Source organism: Chiloscyllium punctatum, chromosome 46 (genome assembly GCF_047496795.1).
Source record: "Chiloscyllium punctatum isolate Juve2018m chromosome 46, sChiPun1.3, whole genome shotgun sequence".
Taxonomy (NCBI): Eukaryota; Metazoa; Chordata; class Chondrichthyes; order Orectolobiformes; family Hemiscylliidae; genus Chiloscyllium; species Chiloscyllium punctatum.
Window position 1 is genome coordinate 50,631,766 of NC_092784.1, and position 27,797 is coordinate 50,659,562.

Here is a 27,797-nt window from a genome sequence, read left to right on the forward strand (position 1 = left end):
TAACATTTAAACATCTTTATTAATATTTTGCACCATTTTCAATGAGAACACAGTCAGAGTTTGTTTCAAAGACAACAAATAAATGATGACTGGTATTATCACGTGTTGGTTCAGAACATATTGGAAGCAATTCAAAAGAGATTCGGATATGTCGTGATAGTTTAACAAGAGGGAAGGCCAGGCTAAAGCAACTAAGTCTCTGCCTCACTTTATCATAGGCTCCAAAAGAAACATAACAGCGAGCAAAGAACTTTGCTTCAAACACAGAGTCACCACAAAAATTAATACGTGAAGGAAATGATTCAGCATTCGCTTTTCCTCTGGTAGTTTCTCACCCACCCTCGGTTAGCCAGGTCAATAGATTTTCCATCAGGTTCAACTGGAATCCAGCCCTGGGCTTATTCAATCTCTGAAATAAAACAGGACAGAATGATTGATTTGAACATCACAGTAGGTTAACTGGGAAAAAGTTAATGTTTTATGAAATATAGGTAAAACACTTTCAGAAATAAATTACAGAACATTTTTATTAAAAGTAGTGTTATTTTATCTACCTTACGGTACAGCTCAATATTTAGAATTTTTTTGTTTAATGTCTGGTTAACAGGGAGGCTGTATGATGACTAAAATAATTGTGAGACCGGATGCCAACAGAGTTAGTGAAAGTCGAGATGTCGCTAGCCGTAGAGAGGATGTTTCCTCGTGTGGCGAAATCTAGAACGAGAGGTCATCATTTGAGGATAAGGGGCGGCAGATTTAGAACAGAGATGGGGAGGATTACTTCTCTTAAAGGGTTGTGAATGAGCAGAATTCACTATCCCAGAGTGTGGTGGATGCCAAGACATTGAGTAAACCTTTGAAGGGGTTAAGGAAAGTGGAGTTGAGGCTGAGATGAGATAAGCCATGATCATATTAAACGGCAGAGCAGGTGCAAGAGGCTGAATGGCCTATTCCTAGTTGTTATGTGCTCGCTATAGCTCAGCGGGTACTTCACTCTCACCTTTAAGTCCGAAGGTTGTGGGCTGAAGTCTTCAGACCACAACATTCCAATGTGGGAGTGCTAGACTGCCTGAGAATGATAGAATCCCGACAGGATAGAAGCAGGCCATTTGGCCCATTGCATCCACACCAACCCACTGAAGAGCATCTCACCCAATCGCTGTAACCCTCCATTTCCCATAGCTAATCCACCTAACCTGCACATCCCTGGACTCTATGGGCAACTTAGCATGGCCAATCCACCCTAACCTGCACATCTTTGGACTGTATGAGGAAACCGGAGTACCCGGAGGAAACCCACGCAGACACTGGGCGAATGTGCAAACTCCACATAGACACCTGAGGGTGAAATCAAACCGGGTCTTTGTGAGGCAACTGTGCCATTCTGATGTTGGAGGGAATGAATGTGAGCGATTTATGCATTAATTTGAAATAGAAGTATTAACTTTGTCAATTTTAGATTGATTAAAGCCTCAGCCCAAAGTGCTTAAATGTCAACAAAGTGTTATTTGTTGGCATATTAAAGTGTTACTTTAGCACCAATGAGATCAAAGATCCTATATCATCAAAGCTGGGTAATGTAGATTTCTAGCTCATTGTGGTGCTAAACTGCTGATAGAAAGCTGACTGCACAAGTGCCACATTTTGACCGAGATGTTAAACCGAAACCCCACCTGCCATCTCAGGTGGATATAAATGATCCCATGGCAACGTTTCAAAGATGAGCAAGGAAGTTCTCCCTTGTATATTTATATTCCTCAATCAACGTCACAAAAAATAGTTGTTAGCACATAACTGTCCCACAACAGCTGTGCACAAAATGGCTGCCGAGCTCCTCACAGAACAATCGCAAGTTGTGAAGTGTTTTAGAATAACATCACACAATGACAGATGCTATGTAAATGTAAGTCTTCCTCGGCTACTCATTGTAGATTTGGAATCAAAAAGTGTAGTGCTGGAAAAGCACAGCAGGTCAGGCTGCATCCGAGGAGCAGGAGAGTTGACATTTCAGGCATAAGCTGTTCATCAGGAATGTCTGACTTAAACAGGACTTCATTTGGAAGTTCAGATTAAGATACAGTAGGGGCGTTTAAGGTGGTTTTAGCTAAGCACATGAATATGCAAGGAGTGGAGGGATATGGACCAAGGGTGGACAGAAGGGACTAATTTAATTTGGTGTCATGGTCAGCACAATACCGTGGGCCGAAGGGCCTGTTCCTGTGCTATTCTGTTTTATGTTCTATAAGGCCTAACATCTATGTTATGCTTAATTTAAATTGGGGAGGTGGAAAGAAGCTTTCTCTCATGAGATTGAATGATCTGAGTAGGATTTGTGATTGTGATCTTTGTTCATGGCGTGTGGATTAGGATGAATGAATTTTGTTTTCTCTTGAGTTCAGTTGGCTACTTTAAGAATCTTGTTTCAAATTACTCTGAACTGTAATCTGGCCCGGTGCTCATTCATAGACGTGGAGAGAACTACATGTGAGTTACAATATGTCTGGAAGTGTACCACTGCATTGAGGAACTCATCTTGCCTTCACAAGTGGCCTGTATGTAGCACTCGGACAATTGGAGACCTGGTAAATTGTCACAGGTTACTCGTTGGTCATCCAGACGTTGGCCCTGTTTGTCAGCGAGCATGTCCAGAAGTTCGTTGACTGGACGTTCACAGTTGGTCTCTGCCAAATAAAAGCCGAGAGACTCATTTAAACGCAGGGCACATCAATAAACACATTAAAACCAAGAGAAAACAAATCCAAAACATCACTTTAGGCATCTCCCTGTTCAGGTGAACTACACTCTCTGTCCGAGATGAGACATGGAGTCATACAGTATGGAAACAAACCCTTCGGTCCGACCAGTCCATGCCGAAACATAATTCCAAACTAAACTAGTCCCACTTGCCTGCTCCTGGCCCATTTCCCTCCAAACCTTTCCTATTCATGGACTTTTCCAAATGTCTTTTCAATGTTGTAACTGAACCCGTATTCGCCACTTCCTCTGGAAGTTCATTCCACACGTGAACCACCCCATGTGTAAATGTTTTGCCTCTCCTGTGTTTTTTAAATCTCTCTCCTCTCACCTTACAGTGTGCCCCCTAGTCTCGAAATCCCCCACCCTAGGGAAAAGATACCTACCATTAACCTTATCGACAATCTTATGATTTTATAAATCTCGAAAAGGTTGCCTCTCAGCCTATGTTCCAGTGAAAAAAGTCCCAGTCTATCCAGCCTCTCCTTATAAATCAAACCTTCCATACCCGGCAACATCCTGGTAAGCCTCTTCTGAACCCTCTTCAGCTTAATAACAAGACCATATGACATAGCAGCAGAAATTAGGCCATTCAGCCCATCGAGGGTGCTCCGCCATTCAATCATGGCTGATAGGTTTCTCAACCCCATTCTCCCACTTTCTCCCCATAACCCTTGATACTCAAGGACCTATCTATCCTTCCTGTAACAAGGTGTCCAGAACTGGACACCATATTCCAGAAGAGGTCTCATCAATGTCCTGTACAACGTCAACATGACATCCCAACTCCTACACTCAAAGGTCTGAGCAATGAAGGCAATGAAGTGCTAAACATCTTCTTAACCACCCTGTCTACCCAGACTAGGAAATGAATTCAGCTGATTGACTGTCACATAATGCTGGTTGGAGTAAGAACAGGCACAGTATTGTTAGATTTATTGAAACAACTTATTGTGTTTATGACTTATGAAAGCAAAGTGCAGAGGAATCTCGATTATCCAGCATATGATTATCCAGATATCCGGATTATTCAGCAAGATCGCAAGGACCCGATGCTCGGCTGAACTATGTCATCCGGCATTCGGTTATCCAGAATTCGATTAACCGAACGAAATACCCCCTGCCTGTGTCCTTCGGATAATCGAGGTTTCCTCTGTACTATGAATGCTGGAAATCTGAAATAGAAATAGCAAGTACTGAAGAGACTCAGCAGGTCTGGCAGCACCTGTGGAGGGAGAAACAGAATTAACTTTACGAGTCCAGTACGTTTCTTCTGCCGAACTTGGACCAGTTAAAACAAATTAACACAAACACATGAGCTCATGGACAATAACAGGAAGCAACACCTCCCATGCTTCAGTGACTGGTGCTTCGATCAACGATCAGCAAGCAGCACGCACACACATACACAAATGTGCATATACAAACATGCACAGACACATACAGACAGAGGAAACCTCCTTCCCTGTTGCTTCAACAGCACAACTAGTCTCAAACCCTGGTCTTGGTAGCTCAGAGTGGAACTCATTGAATGGAGAGAAGCTGAATTTTATTGCACTTCCTATAATTTTCAAATTCAAATTATTTGCCCTCAGGCTGCACACCTGGAGTGTCTATTATAAGCATTAAAGTTGTGAAGGTGACTTTGCCATAGCCCAACCCTTCCAGGAGAGTGAGAGATGACGGCTACTGGTTTAGCCTGAGGCTCACCGTGCCCCTGGTGAGGGGGCTGAGGTAGGACCTTCGGGGTTCCCTCGCCAGGTGCAGGAATTGAACCCATGCTGTTGGCATCGCTCTATGATTGCGAACCAGCTAACTGACCCCAATTGGAGTGAGGTGCCGGAGGGGAGAAGGGTCGAATGTTTTAGGAACACAGGCTCAGAGGGCAGATGTTGGTCATTCTTTGAGTCTTCTCCACCATTCAATAAGATTCTGATTGATCTGGGTTGTGGTGTACAAAAACATCGGATTTAGGATAATTCTATGATATTTTCACAATTTTTAATGTATTAATTATAATTTTGGTAGAAACAAAATGACAAACTGTGTGGGGGTGGTGGGTCAGTTGAGACTGTGTTGTCATCAATACATCTAATGCCATTCAAATGCTTTCTACCCAATACTACATCCTGGATGGGGACGGCTGGGTTTAGTTTGGACCCTGGTTTGTCAGCAATAGTGACACACACAGAGTGAGTTCAAATCCTGCACTGATTAGCTTAGATTCCCCACAATGTGGAAACAGGCCCTTCAGCTGAACAAGTCCACACCAACCCTCCGAAGAGTAACCCACCAAGACCCATTTCCCTCTGACTAATGCACCTAACATCATGTGCAATTTACCCTAACCTGCACATCTTTGGACCGTGGGAGGAAACCCACGCAGACACAGGGCGAATGTGCAAATTCCACACAGACAGTCGGCCAAGGCTGGAATCGAACCTGGGATCCTGGTGCTGTGAGGCAGCAGTGCTAACCACTGAGCCACTGTGCCGTCCCACTGATCATGGTTACCATGAAGGATTCTCCTTTCTAACCTGTCCCCTCACCTGAGACGTGGTGACCCTCAGGTCATCTCCCTCTAAAAAGGGTGCAGGACGATAGTCACTCTACCTTTAGTCATAGAGACATACAGCACGAAAACAAACCCTTCGGTCCGACTCGTCCATGCCAACCAGATATCCTAATCTAGTCCCATTTTCCAGCACTTGGCCCATATCCCTCTAACCTTTCCTATTCATATACCCATCCAGCTGCCTTTTAAATGCTGTAATTGTACCAGCCTCCACCACTTCCTCTAGCAGCTCATTCCATACACGCATCACCCTCTGTGTGAAAAAGTTGTCCCTTAGTTCCCTTTTAAATGTTTCCCTCTCACTACAAAGTGCCCAGATACAAAATGCAGCAGTACTCCATTTCGACCCCCCTTCCCCAAAGCACATTCCACTGTTCACTAAGATCAATTATCTGTTTGTATTTCAAATTCCATATTCCCATCTACCCTCACGTCAGAAGTCAGCCCTGATGTCTACTCCAGGGGACAGCATTCTCTCTGTGTCACATTGGCAGTGTTATGTCAGTTTTGAGAAGATTTGTAGCTCAGGTTGAAGTTCTGGATGTAGGTTTGCTCGCTGAGCTGGAAGATTCATTTCCAGACATTTCGTCACTCTACTAGGTAACATCCTAGTAGGCTTCGTCCGGAGGCCCACTGAAGATATTACCTAGTAGGGTGATGAAGCGTCTGGTAATGAACCTTCCAGGTCAGTGGGCAAACCTACATCCAGTGTTACGTCAATTAAAATGGTCTAATAATTACTCTTAAGGAAGTGGCTAACCCGGCGGGTTATTAAAACAGAAATTACTGTAGAAACTCTGCAGGCCTGGCAACAACTGTGGAGAGAAACACACTTAATGTTTCAGGTCCAGTGACCCTTAGAGTCATAGAGATGTACAGCAAGGAAAGAGACCCTTCGGTCCAACCCATCCATGCCGACCAGATATCCCAACCCAATCTAGTCCCACCTGCCAGCACCCAGCCCATATCCCTCCAAACCCTTCCTATTCAGATACCCATCCAAATGCCTCTTAAATGTTGTACTTGTACCAGCCTCCACCACATCCTCTGGCAGCTCATTCCATACACGTACCACCCTCTGTGTGAAAAAGTTGTCCCTTAGGTCTCTTTTATATCTTTCACCTCTCACCCTAAACCTATGCCCTCTAGTTCTGGACTCCCCCCCCCCCCCAGGGAAAAGACTTTGTCCATTTATCTTATCCATGCCCCTCATAATTTTGTAAACCTCTATAAAGTCACCCCTCAACCTCCGACGTTCCAGGGAAAACAGCCCCAACCTGTTCAGCCTCTCCCTGTAGCTCAGATCCTCCAACCCTGGCAACATCCTTGTAAATCTTTTTTGAACCCTTTCAAATTTCACAACATCCTTCCGACAGGAAGGAGACCAGAATTGCACTCAATATTCCAATAGTGGCCTACCAATGTCCTGTACAGCTGCAACATGACCTCCCAACTCCTGTACTCAATACTCTGACCAATAAAGGAAAGCATACCAAACGCCTTCTTCACTATCCTATCTATCTGCAACTCCACTTTCAAGGAGCTATGAACCTGTACTCCAAGATCTCTTTGTTCAGCAACACTTCCTAGGACCTTACCATTAAGTGTATAAATCCTGCTAAGATTTGCTTTCCCAAAATGCAGCGCCTCGCATTTATCTGAATTAAACTCCATCTGCCATGTCTCAGCCCATTGGCCCATCTGGTCCAGATCCTGTTGTAATCTGAGGTAACCCTCTTCGCTGTCACCTCCAATTTTGGTGTCATCTGCAAACTTACTAACTGTACCTCTTATGCTCGCATCCAAATCATTTATGTAAATGACAAAAAGTAGAGGACCCAGCACTGATCCTTGTGGCACTCCACTGGTCACAGGCCTCCAGTCTGAAAAACAACCCTCCACCACCACCACCACCCTCTGTCTTCTACCTTTGAGCCAGTTCTGTATCCAAATGGCTAGTTCTCCCTGTATTCCATGAGATCTAACCTTGCTAATCAGTCTCCCATGGGGAACCTTGTCGAACGCCTTACTGAAGCCCATATAGATCACATCTACTGCTCTGTCCTCATCAATCTTCTTTGTTACTTCTTCAAAAAACTCAATCAAGTTTGTTGGACATGATTTCCCACGCACAAAGCCATGTGGACTATCCCTAATCAGTCCTTGCCTTTCCAAATACATGTATATCTGGTCCCTCAGGATTCCGTCCAACAACTTGCCCACCACTGACGTCGGTCTATAGTTCCCTGGCTTGTCTTTACCGCCCTTCTTAAACTCCGTTCTGACAAGGGGTCATTGGACTCAAAAATGTTAACTCCATTTCTCTGTCCTGATGCTGCCAGAACTGCTGCGGTTGATTTGTTTCTGATTTCCATCGTCCATAGTTCTATGATTTTCTTTTGAACTTTGTGGGTTAGTTTATTTAAGACAGTAGAACACAGTATGAGGTATGAAGCAGACATCAGAGCAAACTGACCCACAGCAGGTTATCTGGCAGACTTACAGCATTATATATGCACACCACACAGAGTCATACAGCGCAGAAAAGGCCCTTCAGCCCATTGAGTCTGCGTTGACATAACTACCATTAAAGGCATGCTAATCCCAATTTCCTGCACATGCCCCATATTTGAAGTGCTCATCTAATTTTTTTTTTAAGGTTGCAAGGTTTCCCACTTCCACTACCTTCCCTGCTTTCCAAATTCCTACCACTGGCTGAATGAAAAAGATTTTCTCAATTTTCCTCTGAGTCACCTGCCCGTTATTCTAAAACTACACCCCCTGGGGATTGACCCGTCGACCAAGGGGAACTACTGCTCCCCTATGCAGCCTGTCTATTCCCCCCATAATCCTATACACCTCAATCATGTCCCCTTTCAGCTTTTGCTGCTCTAAAGAAAAAAGTCCAAGCCTCTGGAATCTCTCCTTACAGCTCAGTTACTGCATCCCAGACAACATCCTGGTGAACCTCCCCTGTCCTCCCCGAGTGCTATCACATCCTTCCTGCAGTGAGGCAACCAGAACTGCACAATGTACTCCAGCTGTGGTCTGACCAATGCTGTGTCCAACTCCAGCATTACCTCCTTGCTCTTATACTCTATGCCATGCTTGATGAAAGTGTCCCATTTGCCTTCTTAATTGTCCTATTCTACTGACTTAAGGGATCAGTGAATAATGACCCCAAGATCCCTCTGCTTCTCGAAGCCACCCAATGTTCTGCCATTCATTGTATACTCCCTTATCTTGTTTCTCCTTCCAAAGTGCATCACCTCGCACTATTCGGGGTTAAATACCATTTTTGCCACTGGTCTGCACATCCCATCTCTATCTTCCTGCAAACTACAAATATCCTCTTCATAATTAACCACCCCACCAATCTTGGTGTCATTTGCGAACTTGCTTAACATTCCCCCCCAGCATTTTCATCAGTATTATTTATGTATGTAACGAACAATAAGGGTCCCAGTACTGATCCTTGTGGTCCACCGCTAGCCACTGGCCTCCAGTCACTTGGACTGCCTTCCACCATTCCCCTTTATGGTGTCCTTAAGGTGAACTCTCTTAAAGGCAAGGTATACATACAACAGGCAGTGAGATCCTTTTCCCACTCTACTTACTACTTGCGTCAAAAATTGGTTTTTTAGAGGGTGTCTCATTCCATCCAAGGTTGCAACGCTGGTCATCCATTCGGTTCCTTTGAACATGACTCACCATGTTGAAAAACCCTTCGTTTTCTGCCTCGTTGGGATCGGTTTCCTGTCGAGGAAAAATCACAGGGTTTGAGATACTGAGGTAGGACCAGCCCATTCAGCCTCCTCCAACTACCTCCATTACAAATAAGGCCCATTCATGCCCTCCTCAGGTGGCACGACTGAGCAAAATGTGCTGCCTTCAGAACTCTTCATGGTCAACATCATTCTGTCGCTCCTCTCTCGTGTTAAGGTCGCAGTGGTGAACTGTGTTTTTTGGTCCGCATTAGAACATAGAACAATACAGTGCTGAACAGGCCCTTCAGCCCTCAATGTTGAACCGACCTGTGAACTATTCTCAGCTCATCCCCCCTACACTATCCCATTATCATCCATGTGCTTATCTAAGGATTGTTTAAATCTCCCTAATGTGGCTGAGTTGACGACATTAGCAGGTCGGACATTCCACGTCCTTACCACTCTCTGCGTAAAGAACCTGCCTCTGATGTCTGTCTTAAATCTATCACCCCTCAATTTGTAGTTATGCCCCCTCGTACATGCTGACATCATCATCCTAGGAAAAAGACTTTCACTGTCTACCCTATAGAATCCTCTGATCATGAAGGGAAGATTGTGGCAGAAAAGGGGAAGAGGGAGATGGAGCTATTAGATTAGTTCTCTAAAGGTAGTGGGCTCAATTCCCACTCTTTCAGCTGCAAGATTTGAATTCTGATGTGGAGGGGCCAGTGTTGGACTGGGGTGGACAAAGTTAAAAATCACCCGACGCCAGGTTATAGTCCAACAGGTTTATTTGGAAGCACTAGCTTTCAGAGCGCTGCTCCTTCATCAGGTGGATTTGAATGAGTTATTGAATAAATAGATTGTTATGGACCAGACCAGACCAGACCCCCTCAAAATATTTTAAGAAAGTAGCCTGAACCCTAACTTTTTCTTATTTTAAAGGCAAATGTAATGGGACGGTCCCAGATACAATGCGACGGGTCAAACTATGTGATGTTAAGCAGAATACAGTTTATTTAAACACCGTAGTTAAAATACTACCAAAGAAAGAGGAATTTAGAATAACTTACTTGAAAACTTAACAGAACAATAGATACAGTAACAATTACTGATTAACTGCTCCAATTTACTAACAACCCACAAACACACTCTTTGGCAAAAAGGCAATTAAAGAAAAACAGATTTTGTCTCACATTCAATCTGTGGAAGAGAACCCTTAGCCTTTGGCTGCAATCAAGAGAGAGAAAAATAGCTTCCATTTCTTCAAACCCACAACAGGGTTGGAGGGTTTCAGCTATAGGGAGAGGCTGAATAGGCTGGGGCTGTTTTCCCTGGAGCTGAGGGGCGATCTTATAGAGGTTTATAAAATTATGAGGGGCATGGATAGGGTAAATATACAAAGTCTTTTCCCTGGGGTGGGTGAGTCCAGAACTAGAGGGCATAGGTTTAGGGTGAGAGGGGAAAGATTTACAAGGGACCAAGGGGCAACTTTTTCACTCAGAGGGTGGTGCGTGCATGGAATGAGCTACCAGAGGACGTTGTGGAGGCTAATACAATTACAGTGTTTAAAAAGCATCTGAATGGGTATATGAACAGGAATGGTTTAGAGGGATATGGGCCATTGCTGGTAAATGGGACTGGATTAGTTTAGGGTATCTGGTCGGCATGGACGAGTTGGGCCGAAGAGTCTGTTTCTGTGCTATACATCTCTATGAGTCTATAACAGCAACTGCCTGAATCTAAACCTAAAAACCATTTAAAAAAATAGAAATCTTAGCTGGCTACACCCATCCAGGCTGCTTCTATTGTTCCAACTTTTAAACACAAGGCTTCCCAAGCTGTTTACTCTCGTGGTTCTGGTAGACCATGCTCTACCTCTGCCTTGCAAAGAAAAAGGTCAAAATAAACTCTTAAATCCATATTATTGTCACAAAATCTAGAATTGGAAAGCTCATCTCAGTAATGCTGACTGTGAGAACGTTCACAGATTGTTGCTAAAAACCCATCTTTCCTTTACTTAGCCAGTCTGGCCTATACGTGACTCCAGATCTATAGCGATGTGTTAGCCTGCTAAAGAAGCTGACCAAGCTGCTCAGTGACAGCAACCCGCTGCATCCAGTGGTGTGGGTCTACTTACACCACATGTAATATGTTTAAGAAGATGGATCACTAGCCCCTTTGAAAGCAATTAGGGACTGACGGGCGATTCTGACCTTGCCAATGATATCCTTATTCCAGAAATTAATATTAAAATCATCAGGAGTATAGATAAGGTGAATGGCAGGGTGTGTTTTCCCTAGGGTAAGGGCTTTCAAGACTGGGGACTTCTTTTCAAATGTAGAGGAGAAAGATTTAAAAAGGACATAACTGGCAATTTTTTTTTTAACACAGAGAGTGTTTCGAGTGTTCAGTGAACTTCCAGAGTGACAACAGTTTGAAAGTGGATAAGTTCATGAATAGCAAAGGTTTGGAGGGATACGGACCAGGAGCAGGCAGGTGGGTCTAGTTTAGTTTGGAGATTATGGTCAGCATGGACTGGTTGGGCCGACTGGTTCTGTTTCTGTGCAGTGTGACTCTGTGGCTCCATCGAAAACCAAGAACTGTGGACATGGGAGATCGGAAACAAAAACAGAAAATGCTAATGGGAACAGTTGCTTCATATCTATCCTGACCACGGCCCTCATGATCTTATACACCTCTATCAGGTTGCCCCCTCAGCCTTCTCTGCTCTATAGAAAACAAGTCAAGTCTGTCCAGACTCTCTAGGTATGTCATAAAGTAGCCAAACAAGTTGATTATGTCTCTGTAAGTCCATTTAAGACAGGTGATAAGAGTAAGAGAGTTTCTTGGTCAATCAGAACAATGTACTAGCTGCACTCAACAGTCTCCCCATGTTAATAAGCTGCATGTTTTGATGATTAGGTTAGATTCCCTACAGTATGGAAACAGGCCCTTTGGCCCAACAAGTCCACACTGACCCTCCAAAGAGTAACCCACCCAGACCCATTCCCCTAACACTACAGGCAATTTAGCATGGCCAATCCACCCTAACCTGCACATCTTTGGACTGTGGGAGGAAACCAGAGCACCCGGAGAAAACCCACGCAGACACGGGGAGAACGTGCAAACTCCACACAGACAGTCACCCGATGTGGGAATTGAACCTGGGTCCCTGGCACTGTGAGGCAGCAGTGCTAACCACTGAGCCACCGAGCCACCAAGCTGATTGGATGTCACAGTGGCTAGCACTGCAGCCTTACAGCACCCTTAGGTGACTGTCTGTGTGGAGTTTGCAAATTCTTCCTGTGGGTTTCCTCCCACAGTCCAAAGATGTACAGGTGAGGTAGATTGGCCATGGGAAATGCAGGGTTGCAGGGAATAAGATTGGTGGGGCGGGGTGGATCTGGGTTGGATGCTTTTGGAGTGGGCCGAATACCCTGCTTCTGCATTGTAAGGATTCTATAATTGATTTACTGTAACGGTATACAGTGAAAAGTGTTGTTTTGCATGCTATACAGGCAGATTGTCCCATACAAAGTGCATCAGGGTAACAGGACAGAGTGCAGAATACAGTGTTACAGCTGCAGAGAAGGTGCAGAGTGAGTGAGAGAGAGTGAGTGAGAGAGAGTGAGAGATACATTAACAGTTGAGAGGCTTGTTCGAAAGTCTGGTAACAGCTTCATTCCCAGGCTCAGGGACAACCACATGGACACACATACTCTATTTCCCTGATTTTATTTCTGAAAGAAGTTTATTGAAGGCTGGGTATGAGACAGTGTCCATCAGGCCTGGTTCGACCTCAAAGTGCAGGTCAACCCAAAGGACGTAGCCAAAACCATTACCTGTTACTGAGTCTTTCAGAGCCCCCTCCTCCCACCCTCTTTATTTCTCTCTTCCTGCTGGGTGGTCACAAAACCTCAAGCATCTGCCTTAGAATCAGCACTTTGGCCATTCTGCCCCTCTATCCTGTTCCATGATTGACCCCTGCTGATGCCTACATTTCTTTTTGAATATACCGAATCAAGCGCCATTCATCGTCGGACATTTTGGAATTTTCAATGGGCCTGAATAGTTTCCTTTGGAGAATGGAGTCAAAGATTTCTACTGGTGTTTGTGCGGAGACATTTTTCCCAAAAATGAACCTCGTTTCAATGTTAGGGTTATGCTTCTTGACCTGGAATCTCCCACCAGAGGAACTATTTTAGCTCTATCTGCACCATCTTAAACTCAATCTCCCCTTCAGCCATTCTCAGGGCGGTGTGGGGAATATCCATGCAATCTATCCTTCCAAAGGAACCCCTTCAGCCCCTGTGATAGTTTTGTGCCTCTGTGCTGCAGCCTTCCTGAGACCAGTATTGGATCTTACTTGAAAAGGGATCTATGGTAAACTGGGTGTTGCCAGGCACTCTGCCAACTGGAATTCTTCATGATCACCATTTTTTTCCTGTTTAACAAGACAGAATCCCTACAGTGTGGAAACAGGCCCTTCAGCCCAACAAGTCACATTGACTCTCTGGAGAGTATCCCATCCAGACCCATTTCCCTATTTACCCTGACTAGTGCACCTAACCTACACACCCCTGGACACTATAGGCAATTTAGCATGCCAATTCACCCTAACCTGCGTATAGTCATAGAACCATAGAGATGTACAGCACGGAAACAGACTCTTCGGTCCAACTCATCCATGCCGACCAGATATCCAAACCCAATCTAGTCCCATTTGCCAGCACTTGACCCCTATCCCTCCAAACCCTTTCTATTCATACCCATCCAGATACCTTTTCAATGCTGTAATTGTACCAGCCTCCACCACTTCCTCTGGCAGCTCATTCCATACATGCACCACCCTCTGTGTGAAAACGTTGCCCCTCAGGTTCCTTTGATAACTCCCCCCTCTAACCTTAAACCTATGCCCTCTAGTTCTGGACTCCCCCACCCCAAGGGGAACAAAAGACCTTGTCTATTTACCCTATCCATGCCTCATCATGATTTTATAAATCTCTATGGATTGTAGGAGGAAACCAGAGCACCCAGAGGAAACCACACAGACACAAGGAGAATGTGCACACTCCACACAGTCAGTTACCTGAGGCTGTGAATCGAACCCAGGTCCCAGGCGCTGTGAGGCAGCAGTGCTAACCACTGAGCTACCATGCCACCCAGCAGTCAAGTTCAGTGTTTGGATAATGTATCCTTTCAACAAGCTGATGATAATAGCAATGGGTTGTAAAGTCAGCAGAAGGTCATGATCATGACATTGAAACTGTTAAATGATTGGGTCAGTTTTGGTTCCTGTGCCAGAATGAAGATATACTGCCTAGGCAGTGGAGGCCCAGTCTCTGGATTCATTTAAGAAAGAGTTGGATAGAGCTCTCAAGGATAGTGGAATCAAGGGTTATGGAGATAAGGCAGGAACAGGATACTGATTGACGATGATCAGCCATGATCATAATGAATGGTGGTGCAGGCTCGAAGGGCAGAATGGCCTACTCCTGCACCTATTGTCTATTGTCTATTGACTAAGGACTATTGAATTGAATTGAATTAGGTTTATTGTCATGGTGGTAGATCTAACTAGGCATCACAGTTAAACTTCCACAACTGAACACTGAGCTGACATTCACCGTCACACCATGACCTCCTGATTGGCTTTTGATGAAAATCGAGCTGACAGTTTTACTGATGGGCTGAATGGCATCTTTCCACACTGTAGGGATTCTACGTTACAGCGGTGTCTCTGCTTAATCTAAGGTTGATGAATATCTGACACTTCTGGAGTTCCATCAAACCTTTACAAAATAACAGTCTGTCATACAGCTCTCCAGTGGTTCAATACCTGAACCGACTGAAGTTAGCCTGAAGGATTCTCCTTCTCTTGAGGAATGGTGACCTTCAGGTTGAACCACTATCAGTCATCTCTCTCTGTCTCTCTGTAGTGAGAGAACAGTTCTATGGTCTGGTAGGTCTATGACGACTACTTTTACTGGTTACTCTATCCTGTCCTCTGAGTCTCAATAGCATATGTCAACTGACCTCAGTGTTACATTATGCATTATACATTATCACGAACATGTACATGCTCATTATACAATAACTCCCTGCTCTGTGGGGGCTATGGACAGCCCAGACCCCTCTCCTCTCCCCCTGTTCAGAATCTGAGCTATAATTAGGGGTTGCACGGTGGCTCAGTGGTTAGCACTGCTGTCTCACACTGCCAGGGACCTGGTTCGATTCCAGCATCAGGCGACTGTCTGTGTGGAGTTTGCACGTTCTCCACGTGTCTGTGTGGGGGTGCTCCGGTTTCCTCCCACAGTCCAAAGATGTGCAGGTCAGGGTGGATTGGCCATGCTAAATTGCCCATAGTGTTAGGTGCCTTAGTTAGGGGATGTCTCTGGGTGGGTTCCTCTTTCGAGGGTCAGTGTGGACTGGTTGGGCCGAAGGGCCTGTGGATGCATTGGTGATTATTTTACCAGAGTTCGATAGATTTGGGATCAGTTCCTGCGGATTTGAGGGTGGCTAATGTTGTACCACTTTTTAAGAAAGGTGGGAGAGAGAAAACAGGAAATTATAGAGCAGTTAGTCTGACCTCAGTGGTGGGAAAGATGCTGGAGTCTATTATAAAGGATGAAATTACGACACATCTGGATAGTAGTGACAGGATAGGTCAGAGTCAGCATAGATTTATGAAGGGGAAATCATGCTTGACTAATCTTCTGGAATTTTTTGAGGATGTAACTCTGATGATGGATGAGGGAGATCCAGTAGATGTAGTGTACCTGGACTTTCAAAAAGCTTTTGATAAAGTCCCAAATAGGAGGTTAGTGAGCAAAATTAGGGTGCATGGTATTGGGGGCAAGGTACTAACTTGGATTGAACGTTGGTTGGCTGACAGGAAACAGAGTAGTGATAAACGGCTCCATTTCGGAATGGCAGGCAGTGACCAGTGGAGTACCGCAGGGATCAGTGCTGGGACTGCAGCTTTTTACAATATATGTTAATGATATAGAAGATGGTATTAGTAATAACATTAGCAAATTTGCTGACGATACTAAGCTGGGTGGCAGGTGAAATGTGAGGAAGATGTTAGGAGATTACAGGGTGACCTGGACAGGTTAGGTGAGTGGTCAGATACATGGCAGATGCAGTTTAATGTGGATAAATGTATGGTTATCCACTTTGGTGGCAAGAATAGGAAGGCAGATTTCTACCTAAATTGAATCAATTTAGGTAAAGGGGCAGTACAAAGAGATCTGGGTGTTCTTGTACACCAGTCAATGAAGGTAAGCATGCAGGTACAGCAGGTAGTGAAGAAGGCTAATAGCATGCTGGCCTTCATAACAAGAGGTATTGAGTATAGAAGCAAAGAGGGTCTTCCGCAGCTGTACAGGGCCCTGGTGAGACCACACCTGGAATACTGTGTGTAGTTCTAGTCTCCAAATTTGAGGAAAGACATTCTGGCTATTGAGGGAGTGCAGCGTAGGTTCACGAGGTCAATTCCTGGAATGGCGGGACTACCTTACGCTGAAAGACTGAAGCGACTGGGCTTGTATACCCTTGAGTTTAGAAGACTGAGAGGGGATCTGATTGAGACATATAAGATTATTAAAGGATTGGACACTCTGGAGGCAGGAAACATGTTTCTGCTGGTGGGTGAGTGCCGAACCATAGGACACAGCTTAAAAATACGGGGTAGACCATTTAGGACAGAGATGAGGAGAAACTTCTTCACCCAGAGAGTGGTGGCTGTGTGGAATGCTCTGCCCAGAGGGTAGTGGAGGCCCAGTCTCTGGATTCATTTAAGAAAGAGTTGGATAGAGCTCTCAAGGATAGTGGAATCAAGGGTTATGGAGATAAGGCAGGAACAGGATACTGATTAAGGATGATCAGCCATGATCATATTGAATGGTGGTGCAGGCTCAAAGGGCAGAATGGCCTACTCCTGCACCTATTGTCTATTGTCTATTGTTGGGAATCTAATCTAAGAACCTGTGTCCAGAGTAACTCTCTGTTGAATACTATCATTTGATCTCGCGAGCATGCTGTAGATAGGCTAGATTAGATTAGATTACTTACAGTGTGGAAACAGGCCCTTCGGCCCAACAAGTCCACACCACCCCGCCGAAGCGCAACCCACCCATCCCCCTACAACTACCCGTTACCTAACACTTTCGCAATTTACCATGGCCAATTCACCTGACCTGCACATCTTTGGACTGTGGGGGGAAACCGGAGCACCCGGAGGAAACCCACGCAGACACTGGGAGAATGTGCAAACTCCCCACAGTCAGTCGCCTGAGTCAGGAATTGAACCCAGGTCTCTGGCGTTGTGAGGTAGCAGTGCTAACCACTGTGCCACCATGCCGTGTTTTACTTGAATTGCGTTCAAAGGCAGCTCAGAGACAATCCATTCAACTGATTTCTGAATGAAAGATTTTGTCAAAAAGTTAAGCAGGTTGGACCTTTACTCATTGGAGTTAAGAATGAGGTACTCATCATATAAGATCCTTGACAAGATGGGTGCAGAGGAGATGTTGCATTGTGTGTGAGAGCACAGATCTAGGAGCCACAGTTTAAAAAGTAGGAGGTCTTCATTTGAGATGGCGGTGCAGATGAATTTTGTCTCTTAGACTCTGTGAGACTCTCTTCCCCAAAAAGCAGTGGCAATGAGTTCACAGAATGTATTCAGGGCTGCACTCGATCGGGTTTGTGATAATCGAGGCAGTTGCAGAGCTGAAAGTGGAGCAGAGATCACCACCAAACCGACCATGACCTTACAGAACGGTCCAGCAGACTCAAGTGGTCGAATAGTCCGCTCCTGCTCCGCGGTCTTCAGCATTCCCCCTATGGTGCAGAGTTTACGTGATTGTCACTTCATTACCATCCTGGGTGGCACGGTGCCTCAGTGGTTAGCACTGCTGCCTCACAGTGCCAGGGACCCGGGTTCGATTCCAGCCTGGGGCAAACTGTCTGTGTGGAGTTTGCATATTCTCCCCATATCTGAGTGGGTTTCCTCCCACAATCCACAATGTTCAGGTCAGGTGAATTGGCCATGCTAAATTGCCCATAGTGTTCAGGGATGTGGGCATTAGGTGCATTAGTCAGGGGGAATGTAGAATAATAGGGTAGGGGAATGGATCCTGGTGGGAGTCAGTGTGGACTTGGTGTGCCATAGGGGCTGTTTCCACACTGCAGGGATTCAATGATTCTTTGTAATACACTTACCTTCAAAACAAAGGCCAATGTTCCACTGCATTCAAGGTAGACCAATGTTCAGGCAGGGTCACAGCATTTTGTATTCACAGCTTTCAATGTGAACTCTCTTCAAGGTAAAGTCCACAACACCTTCCTTTCCAAAAGAATGTCCAACTTGTGTGAGGTAAGGATATGCTGCTAAAGCCTGAAATTACTCGTCTAATAGTTTCTGACCTGGTCAATGTACAGCATCTATGACCTCATTAATTGGTTCTGCAAAAGGAATTGGTGAGCTATTGCATGTTGAAAATTTTATGCTCGCACATTTCATTATGGTGTCCCTTAGAGTTAGAATCCCAGGACACTTTGGAAGCAGGCCATTCAGCCCATTGAGTCCACACTAATCCTCTGAAGATGGTTCCACCCAGACCCATCCCACCTCTGCAGTCCCGCATTTCCCATGGCTAATCAATCTAAATAATAATAAAAAAAACAGAGTACCCACAGGAAACCCCCACAGACTCCGGGAGTACGTGCAAACTCTGCACAGTCACCTGAGGGTGGAATCCAACCTGGGTTCCTGGGAGGCAGCAGTGCTAACCTCTGAGCCACCGTGCCGCCCCACATTCTTTTGAGTTTGGGTTGGCGGGGGGGAAATAATGTGTTACGACATGCTCTTGCATCAGTCAGCCAAAAACATACAGTCATCCGTTTTCTGGGGACAGAGCATTTGAAATTGTGGGAACATTTCAGACGTTGCGATGATATTGAGGTTTCCCATGTGACTGAGCGTGAGACATGTTCACCATTCTGTCTCAACATCATCATCAGATTCTGGTCTGTCAATCACTTCACGTGGACACCTCTGGAGAGATCCTGGGCTTTATTGCAGTTTACAGACACTCCTGGTGCGCACTCCGATGGGGGTCAGTGCATTGCTCTTCATTGCTTATTTGCTCTTATGCACTGATTAGATTAGATTCCCTACAGTGTGGAAACAGGCCCTTCGGCCCAACCAGTCCACACCAACCCTCTAAAGAGTAACCCACCCAGGCCCATTTCCCTCTGACTAATACACCTAATGCTATGGGCAATTTACCATGGCCAATTCACCTGACCTGCACATCTTTGGACTGTGGGAGCAAACCCACACAGACACGGGGAGAATGGGCAAACTCCACACTGACAGTCACCCGAAGCTGGAATCCAACCTGAGACCCTGGTGCTGTGAGGCAACAGTGTTAACCATTGAGCTACCGTGCCACCCACTGTCTCTGCCAATGGCCTTCTCTGTTGCTTGCCTTTCCAAATTGATTGAAAGCCCTCACCCGTCACATCTCCTGCTGTCTTTGGGCACTCTAGTGTTTGTGTCAACCATCAACTTCATACAAGTAAGTTTCTTTCTCCCAGACTGGAAATGTCAAGTACTCAGGGCCATAGGTTAAAAGTGAGAGGGGGCAAGTTTAAAGGAGATGCATGAGGTCACCTTTTATTTATACAGAGGGTGGTAAGCTGCCAGGAACACATTGCCAGGGGAGGTGCCAGGGGATAGCAACATTTAAGAGCAATTTGGACAGACCCGTGGACAGGCAGGGACTAGAGGGATACAGACGATGTGCAGGCAGAGCGGGTTCGACTAGAATGGCATCATGGTCAGCACAGACATGGAGGGTTCAAGGGCCTGCCACTGTGCTGTACTGTTCTATATTTGTCGGCCTGTGAAGATTACTTTGTACTAAATTCAGCCTCCAATAACCATAGCATATCTCTCTGGGAAGCTGCCCTGAGGGTAGGTGCAATTATCACCTCAACAATCTGTTCACCAACTGCCCATCTGAAAAAAACAAATCACAGAACGAGCACTCCCCTCTGCATTTGGGTCTACAGCTTCTATACACTCCTGTTTAAATGACACGAATTCTAGTCTTTGATTATGGAAATTTAAATCAGACTTTGAATTGGTCTTTTAATGCGGTGAATATCTTTTGGGGATCTTTTAGCTCATAGGCTATTAATCCTGATATGTAAAGTATATGTAGACCTGCCTTCTCAAATACAAAGCAAATATTAATGGCTTGCTGTTCCATGTAGGGCACAACTACATCTAGAAACCATAGCTCTTTAAGTGTTTTAATTTCTGTTAAGAGGTCTGCTGTGTCCTAGTTTAACTCGGAACTTCTGTGGATGTTCTGACAACATGTTTTTGACCTTCCCTTGCTTACTATTGACCCTGCACGTACCCGATCACTTGTTTTCTTCAAGTGAGTTAAACTGGACTCTCAATCAGGATTTGCCTGCTAACCAGCAAGCTGTGTTTTGAATATTCTCCAATGCTGTAACAAGGAAAGACTTTGTCATACTTTGTCCAATCTCATATAATTTGATTTAGCATTGTTCACCATGTGTTTCACCTGTAGATTAACTTGCTTATTGACTGTTCAAGCACAATCAATTCTCATGAGTGACTGATCAACTTCATTTCATTTAAAACAGTAGAAGACATAATAAGTTATGAAGCAGACATTACAGTAAGCCAACTGATTTCTGTGCATGCAATTTATGAATCCAAGGAGAAAGTGAGGACTGCAGATGCTGGTGATTAGAATTGAAGAGTTTGGTGCTGGAAAAGCACAGCCGGTCAGGCAGCATCCAAGGAGCAGGAGAGTGGATGTTTCAGGCATTAACCCTTCATCAGGTCCTGATGAAGGGCTAATGCCCGAAACATCGACTCTCCTGCTCCTCGGATGCTGCCTGACTGGCTGTGCTTTTCCAGCAACACTCTTTGACTTATGAATCCAAAGCAGACTATCCGCCTGGCAGAGTCACAACATTATGTACACTTAAAACATGGAGTCCATAAAGGTCTGCAAACACCACCTAACTGCTTCTGTTTACTGAAAACAAAAAATGCTGGAAATCTCAGCGGGTCAGGTAGCATCCATGGAGAGAAAGCAAGCTAACGTTTTGAGTCTTCATCAGAGCATGGGAAGGTCAAAAGCATATTTCCTCGTTGAATTGGGACACAGCAGACCTCCTAACAGAATTTAAAATGCTTAAACAGACATCATTTCTAGACTTGGCCCAATAGAGAAAAGTAAGCCATTAATATTTGCTTTGCATTTGGGAAGGCAGGTATACAAAAACTTAACTGGTCAGGATTAATCACCAAAGAGCTACAAGAGATCCCCAAAAGATACAGACCCATTTTATTTATTCTTTCATAGGAAGTGGGCATCGCTGCCAAGGCCAGCATTTGTTACCCACCCCTAACTGCCTTTAAACTGACTGGCTTCCTCAGTCATTTCAGAGAACGGTTAAGAGTCAGCCAGATTGAGTCAGGCTGGAGTCACATGTGAGCCAGACCAGGCAAGGGCAGCAGATTTCCATCCCTATAAGTCAAAGAGTGACAAATGTTTGGACAAGGTGATGATTTGGAGATGCCGGTGTTGGACTAGGGTGTACAAAGTTAAAAATCACACAATACCAGGTTATAGTCCAATGGGTTTAATTGGAAGAACTAGCTTTTGGAGCGCTGCTCCTTTACCATCTGACGAAGGAGCGACACTCCGAAAGCTAGTGCTTCCAATTAAACCTGTTGGACTATAACCTGGTGTTGTGTGATTTGTAACTTTGGACAAGGTGATGAACGGTTAAATCTGGGTTAGGCCCGAAAAGGAGAGCGATAGAACATTGCATTAACAGAATGAATGCAGTTGGCCCTGTTTTTTGGTGTCCTTATCATATTTAGACAATTGACTTATCAGTAGGAGCTTAATAATTCTGAAATTGCCCTCATTTTATCCTGATGAAAACAAATGCCATTTTAAGATATCTTTATCCGCCATGAAATTGAGTCACACAGGAATTTGTATCACAAGGTTATATGGTCGCTTAATCGTCTTCCCATGAGGGATTGTTAAAGGACTGGGAGAGGCCTGCTGACAGAGATTTACCCAAAAGACAAACAGGACAGAATGTGTAATGTGTATGGTTCGTGTCTGAGGGAGGGCCACTTGAGGGAGACACCAGGAAGGGGAGAGGGGGGGCAGACACATTCTCAGGATCTTCCAGAGCAAAGGGGATTGAATGTAGATCATCTTGAAGATGAAAAGCAAAACCAAATTTCCAGAACGAACACTACATTTTAAAATTTTAATAATTGCAACTTAGGTGAAAAGGATTTGTGAACCCGAAACAGGAGTTATACAGTTATACCACTTCTGCAGTACAGGAGTTATCCCATTATAGAGTCATAGAGATTGACAGCACAAATAAAGGCCCTTCGATCCATCACGTCCATGCCAATCAAAAACAACTACCTAATCATTCTAATTCTATGTTCAAGTATTTGGCCCATAGTAGGGTGGCACAGTGGCTCAGTGGTTAGCACTGTTGCCTCACAGCGCCAGAGACCTGGGTTCAATTCCTGCCTCAGGCGACTGACTGTGTGGAGTTTGCACATTCTCCCCGTGTCTGTGTGAGTTTCCTCCCACAGTCCAAAGATGTGCAGGTTAGGTGAATTGGCCATGCTAAATTGCCTGTAGTATTAGGTGTAGGGGAATGGGTCTGGGTGGATGTGCTTCGACGGTTCAGTGTGGACTTGTTGGGCCGAAGGGTCTGATTCCACACTGTAAGGAATCTAATATAATCATAACTTGGATTGCACACCTGAATACTTCTTCAATGTTATGAGCATTTCTGCCTCGACCACGCTTATTGGTAGCGAGTTTCAACTCCCACAATCCTCTGGGTGAAAACATTTTTCTAAATCTTCTGCCCTTTCCCTGAAAATGTATGCCCCAGGTCATTGAGCTGTCCATCAGGGGGAAAAGTTCATTCATGTCTACTCTATCAAAGTCCATCACAGTTTTGCACATCTCAATTATGTCCCCTCTCAATCCCCTCTTCGATAAGGAAATCAATCCCAGTCTGTCCAATCATCTTTCCTGGGCTCGATTCCAGCCACGGGTGACTGTGCAAACTTCACACAGACATTTCTCCACCTGTCTGTGTGGGTTTCCTCCCACAATCCAAGATGTGCAGGTTAGGTGAATCAGCCATGCTAAATTGCCCACGGTGTTCAAAGATGTGTAGGTTAGGTCAGAGAGATGTACAGCATGGAAACAGACCCTTCGGTCCAAGCCGTCCATGCCAACTAGATATCCCAACTCAATCTAGTCCCATTTGCCAGCACCCGGCCCATATCCCTCCAAACCCTTCTTATTCATATACACCATCCAAAAGCCTCTTAAATGTTGCAATTGTACCAGCCTCCACCACTTCCTCTAGCAGCTCATTCCATACATGTACCACCCTCTGCATGAAAACGTTGACCCTTGGGTCTCTTTTACATCTTGCCCCTCTCACCCTAAACCTATGCCCTCTAGTTCTGGACTCCCCGACCCCAGGGAAAAGACCTTGTCTATTTATCCTATCCATGCCCCTCATGATTTTATAAACCTCTATATGGTCACCTCTCAGCCTCTGATGCTCCAGGGAAAACAGCCCCAGCCTATTCAACTACTCTCTTTAGCTCAAATCCTCCAACCATGGCAACATCCTTGTCAATCTTTTCTGAACCCTTTCATGTTTCACAACATCTTTCCGATAGGAAGGAGACCAGAATTGCATGCAATATTCCAACAGTGGCCTAACCAATGTCCTATACAGCTGCAACATGATCTCCCAACTCCTGTACTCAATACTCTGACCAATAAAGGAAAGTATACTAAACGCCATCTTGCGACTCCATTTTCAAGGAGCAATGAACCTGCACTCCAAGGTCTCTTTGTTCTGAGAGGGTTCAGAAAAGATTTACTAGGTTTGAAGGGTTTGAGCTATAGGGAAAGTCTGAATAGGCTGGGCTGTTTTCCCTGGAGCTTTGGGGTTTGGGAGGTGGCCTTATAGAGGTTTATAAAATCACGAGGGGCATGGATAGGGTAAAGAACCAAGGATTTTTGCCTGGGGTGGGGGAGTCCAGAACTAGAGGGCATAGAACATAGAATAGTACTGCATACTCCAGGCCCTTCGACCCTTGATGTTGTGCCAACCTTTTATCTTTCTCTAAGATCAGACTAACATATATACCCTTCCATACACCTGTCCAAGAGCCACTGAAATAGGTTTAGGGTGAGAGGGAGAAAGTGAGGACTGCAGATGCTGGAGATCAGAGCTGAAAAATGTGTTGCTGGAAAAGCGCAGCAGGTCAGGCAGCACCCAAGGAGCAGGTGAATCGACGTTTTGGGCATAAGCCCTTCTTCAGGAATGAGGAGGGTGTGCCAAGCAGGCTAAGATAAAAGGTAGGGAGGAGGGACTTGGGGGAGGGGCATTGGAAATGCGATAGGTGGAAGGAGGTGAGGGTGAGGGTGATAGGGAGAGGGGGTGGGGGCGGAGAGGTTGGGAAGAAGATTGCAGGTCAAGAAGGCGGTGCTGAGTCCGAGGGTTGGGACTGAGACAAGGTGGGGGGAGGGAAAATGAGGAAGCTGGAGAAATCTACATTCATCCCGTGTGGTTGGAGGGTTCCTAGGCAGAAGATGAGGCGCTCTTCCTCCAGGCGTCATGTTGCCATGGTCTGGCGATGGAGGAGGCCAAGGACCTGCATGTCCTTGGCGGATTGGGAGGGGGCGTTAAAGTGTTCCGCCACGGGGCGGTTGGGTTGGTTGGTGTGGGTGTCCCAGAGGTGTTCTCTGAAACGTTTCACAAGTAGGTGGCCTGTCTCCCCAATATAGAGGAGGCCACATCGGGTGCAGCGGATGCAGTAAATGATGTGTGTGGAGGTGCACTTGTGATGGATACGGAAGGATCCCTTTGGGCCTTGGAGGGAAGTGAGGGGGGAGGTGTGGGCGCAAGTTTTGCATTTCTTGCGGTTGCAGGGGAAGGTGCCGGGAGTGGAGGTTGGGTTGGTGGGGGGGTGTGGACCTGACGAGAGGAGTTACGGAGGGAGTGGTCTTTCCGGAACACTGATAGGGGAGGGGAGGGAAATATATCCTTGGTGGTGGGGTCTGTTAGGGTGAGGGGGAAGAATCTAAAAGGGACCTAAGGGGCAACCTTTTCACACAGAGGATGGTACGTGTATGGAATGAGCTGCCAGAGGAAGTGGTGGACGCTGGTGCAATTACAACATTTAAAAGGCATCTGGGCGGGTATATGATTACGAAGGGTTTAGAGGAATGTGGGCCAAATGCTGGCAAACGGGGACTAGATGAATTTAGGATATCTGGTCGGAGTGGACCGAAGGGTCTGTTTCCGTGCTGTCCATCTCTTTGACTCTATGATTCGTAGGCATTGAGGAAGTGAAAGGATGCAGGGATAGAGTAGGGAACCTGAGTAGATGTTGAGGAGCAGCAATGGTGTTTATTGAATGACGGAGTGGGCTCAAGAGGGATATGGTCTACCTTCTTTCTGATTTCTTTCTGATATGCAACAGATTGAACAGAGAAACGAGTGACACCAATTGAGGCACTTACCAGCTCAGTATCAATGGCACTGGACAATTCCTCAAGCATTTCCTCCTTGCAGTCTGTCCCCGTATCGGGCCTACCTGCGTCGGGGCTGTTGAGATCACTGGTGGGCGAGCTCTGCTGAAGCAGCTTACCGCCTTGACTCATTGTTGAGAGGGACTGGTCACAGCTTACAGCGGAGAAGGCTTGATCAGCACTTGCTCACGATATCCCGTCCAACTCTTCAACCGCGCTCTGCTCAATAGATGCTCATCGTCGTTCAGGGGATCTCACTCATCTCCTGCTCACCCCGTTCCACCAGCTCAAACACCACAATCACAGATGCAGGGCAGAGCTAGTCAGATCCCGCAACTCTCAGTCTTAGCTCATTGCATTAAAAAATCCACCCTGGTTCAGGTTTACAAATCCTGCGATCCTCTCCAACGCAATGCTGCAGCCTATATAGCAAGCGTGAGGTAAACACCCAATATGTTTAATCTGACAGGCAGCTTATCTCCAACGCACAATTGATGAGCTAAAAGAGTGATTAATTCTTTCAGACACATATTAATAAACAGCCTATACCGAGTTAGACCAGCATCACGGAGTACAGTGCACACAATTTTGATTTCCATTTTCTAAAGAAAAAGTGCTGAAGGGGATTTTTTTGGAATTGTTAAACTGAGAGGTTATTACTCTCAGGAAAGATTCAACAGGCTGGGCTGCTTTTCTCTCAGAGAGAGAGAGAGAGATCAGGAGTGATCTACTGGATATAGAGTATGAGAGAGTATTATACAGAGGGAAACAAAGAGCAATAAGAATAAGATAGTCAGTGGATATTCAGGAGAAAAGCCCTTTACCCTGAGTGTGGTTGAAATGTAGAACTTGCATGCACAGGGAGTGGTCAAGGTGAATGGTATTGATACTAGACGGACAGATGTACTGACAAGGAAGGAAGGAATACAAGATTATGCTGATCGGAAGAGTCAAAGAGGGGATGAAAGAAAAGGTTGCATGCAGCATTAACTATAGCATAGACCAGTGGGACCGAATGGCCTCCCTTTGTGCTGTACGTTCTGTAACATCCTCTGTCAGTTACAAGGCATTCATTCATTCACTAATGAAGAAGTTTGTTTCTCATTTGCCTATTGAGGAAGGTAGATCTCTCGAGCTGTCAGGTCCCTTTTAGTCAGAAGTTTAAATATAAAAAGAACGCAACAAGCAAAGAGGCCATTACTTTTGCTAAATTTGCCTATTGCAGACAGACGTGTGTTGAATTGCCCATAGCGTGTAGGCTAGGTGGATTGACCATGGGGAATGCAGGGATTGAGGCCGGGTGGGATGCTCCTCTTTGATGGTCAGTGTGGACTCGATGGGCTAGGTGGCCTGTTTTCCACACTGTAGGGATTCTATGAACAATCAAACAGGGGAAGAAAGAAACAGAGACGTCAAGGTATCCATCTTCTATAGCACGTTGTAAATATCTGACTCAAAAGGATGAGTCCTCCTCTGCTTGGAGGAGAGCAGGTAGTGTCCCTACCTCTGAGCTTGGAGTTCTGGATTTGAATCTCAGTCAAAGAAGGTGTGTTCATCACGTAGTTGATTATCAACTTGGAAATCCTTCCAACACCCACCAAAGGGAGGCGCTAACAGTAGGAGAGATTCCTGGTCAGCATGGAATGGAGAGAGAGTTGGAGTCTTGACTTTGACCAGTCACAGCTCCAGGCTGCAGCATGTTGCCATGGCAACCTGGGTATCCTCTTTGGATGGTCACTCTTCCCTTACCATGGCCTTTGTGACGCCATTTTCTGAATGGATTGCAATTTGAGTGAAGACAAAGAGAGCAGATTAATCAGGCCTGCCCAATGCTAGCATCACATTACGACCCATCCTGCCACATAACTGAATTTAGCAGGGCACAATCAAATGAAGGCTTAAGAATGGTCTATTTTGTGAATAAAATGGACCGATTTGAGATTTGTGAAAGTTGGTCTGAAATAGGGGGGAACAAGGGTTGATGGAGCTTCTGTGTGAAGTGTTTACATTTACTGATTTCACTGGCCTCTCACTTTGTAGAGTGATCCTGCAGATTCTGTCTAGAGATTGAAGATCCAACAGAGTATT

At 45.4% G+C, this 27,797-nt stretch overlaps 1 protein-coding gene across 1 annotated transcript; it reads right to left on the bottom strand.

The window, feature by feature from the left end:
* On the bottom strand, positions 1-26,138 carry LOC140468039 (G-protein-signaling modulator 2). The gene is made up of 4 exons (XM_072564210.1): positions 25,701-26,138; positions 8,947-9,085; positions 2,538-2,681; positions 1-409 (listed from the first exon to the last, which is right to left on the bottom strand). The coding sequence occupies exons 1-4, from the start codon at positions 25,839-25,841 to the stop codon at positions 399-401; spliced, it is 435 nt and encodes a 144-aa protein (XP_072420311.1). The 5' UTR covers positions 25,842-26,138; the 3' UTR covers positions 1-398.
* Between the last annotated feature and the right edge of the window lie 1,659 nt (positions 26,139-27,797).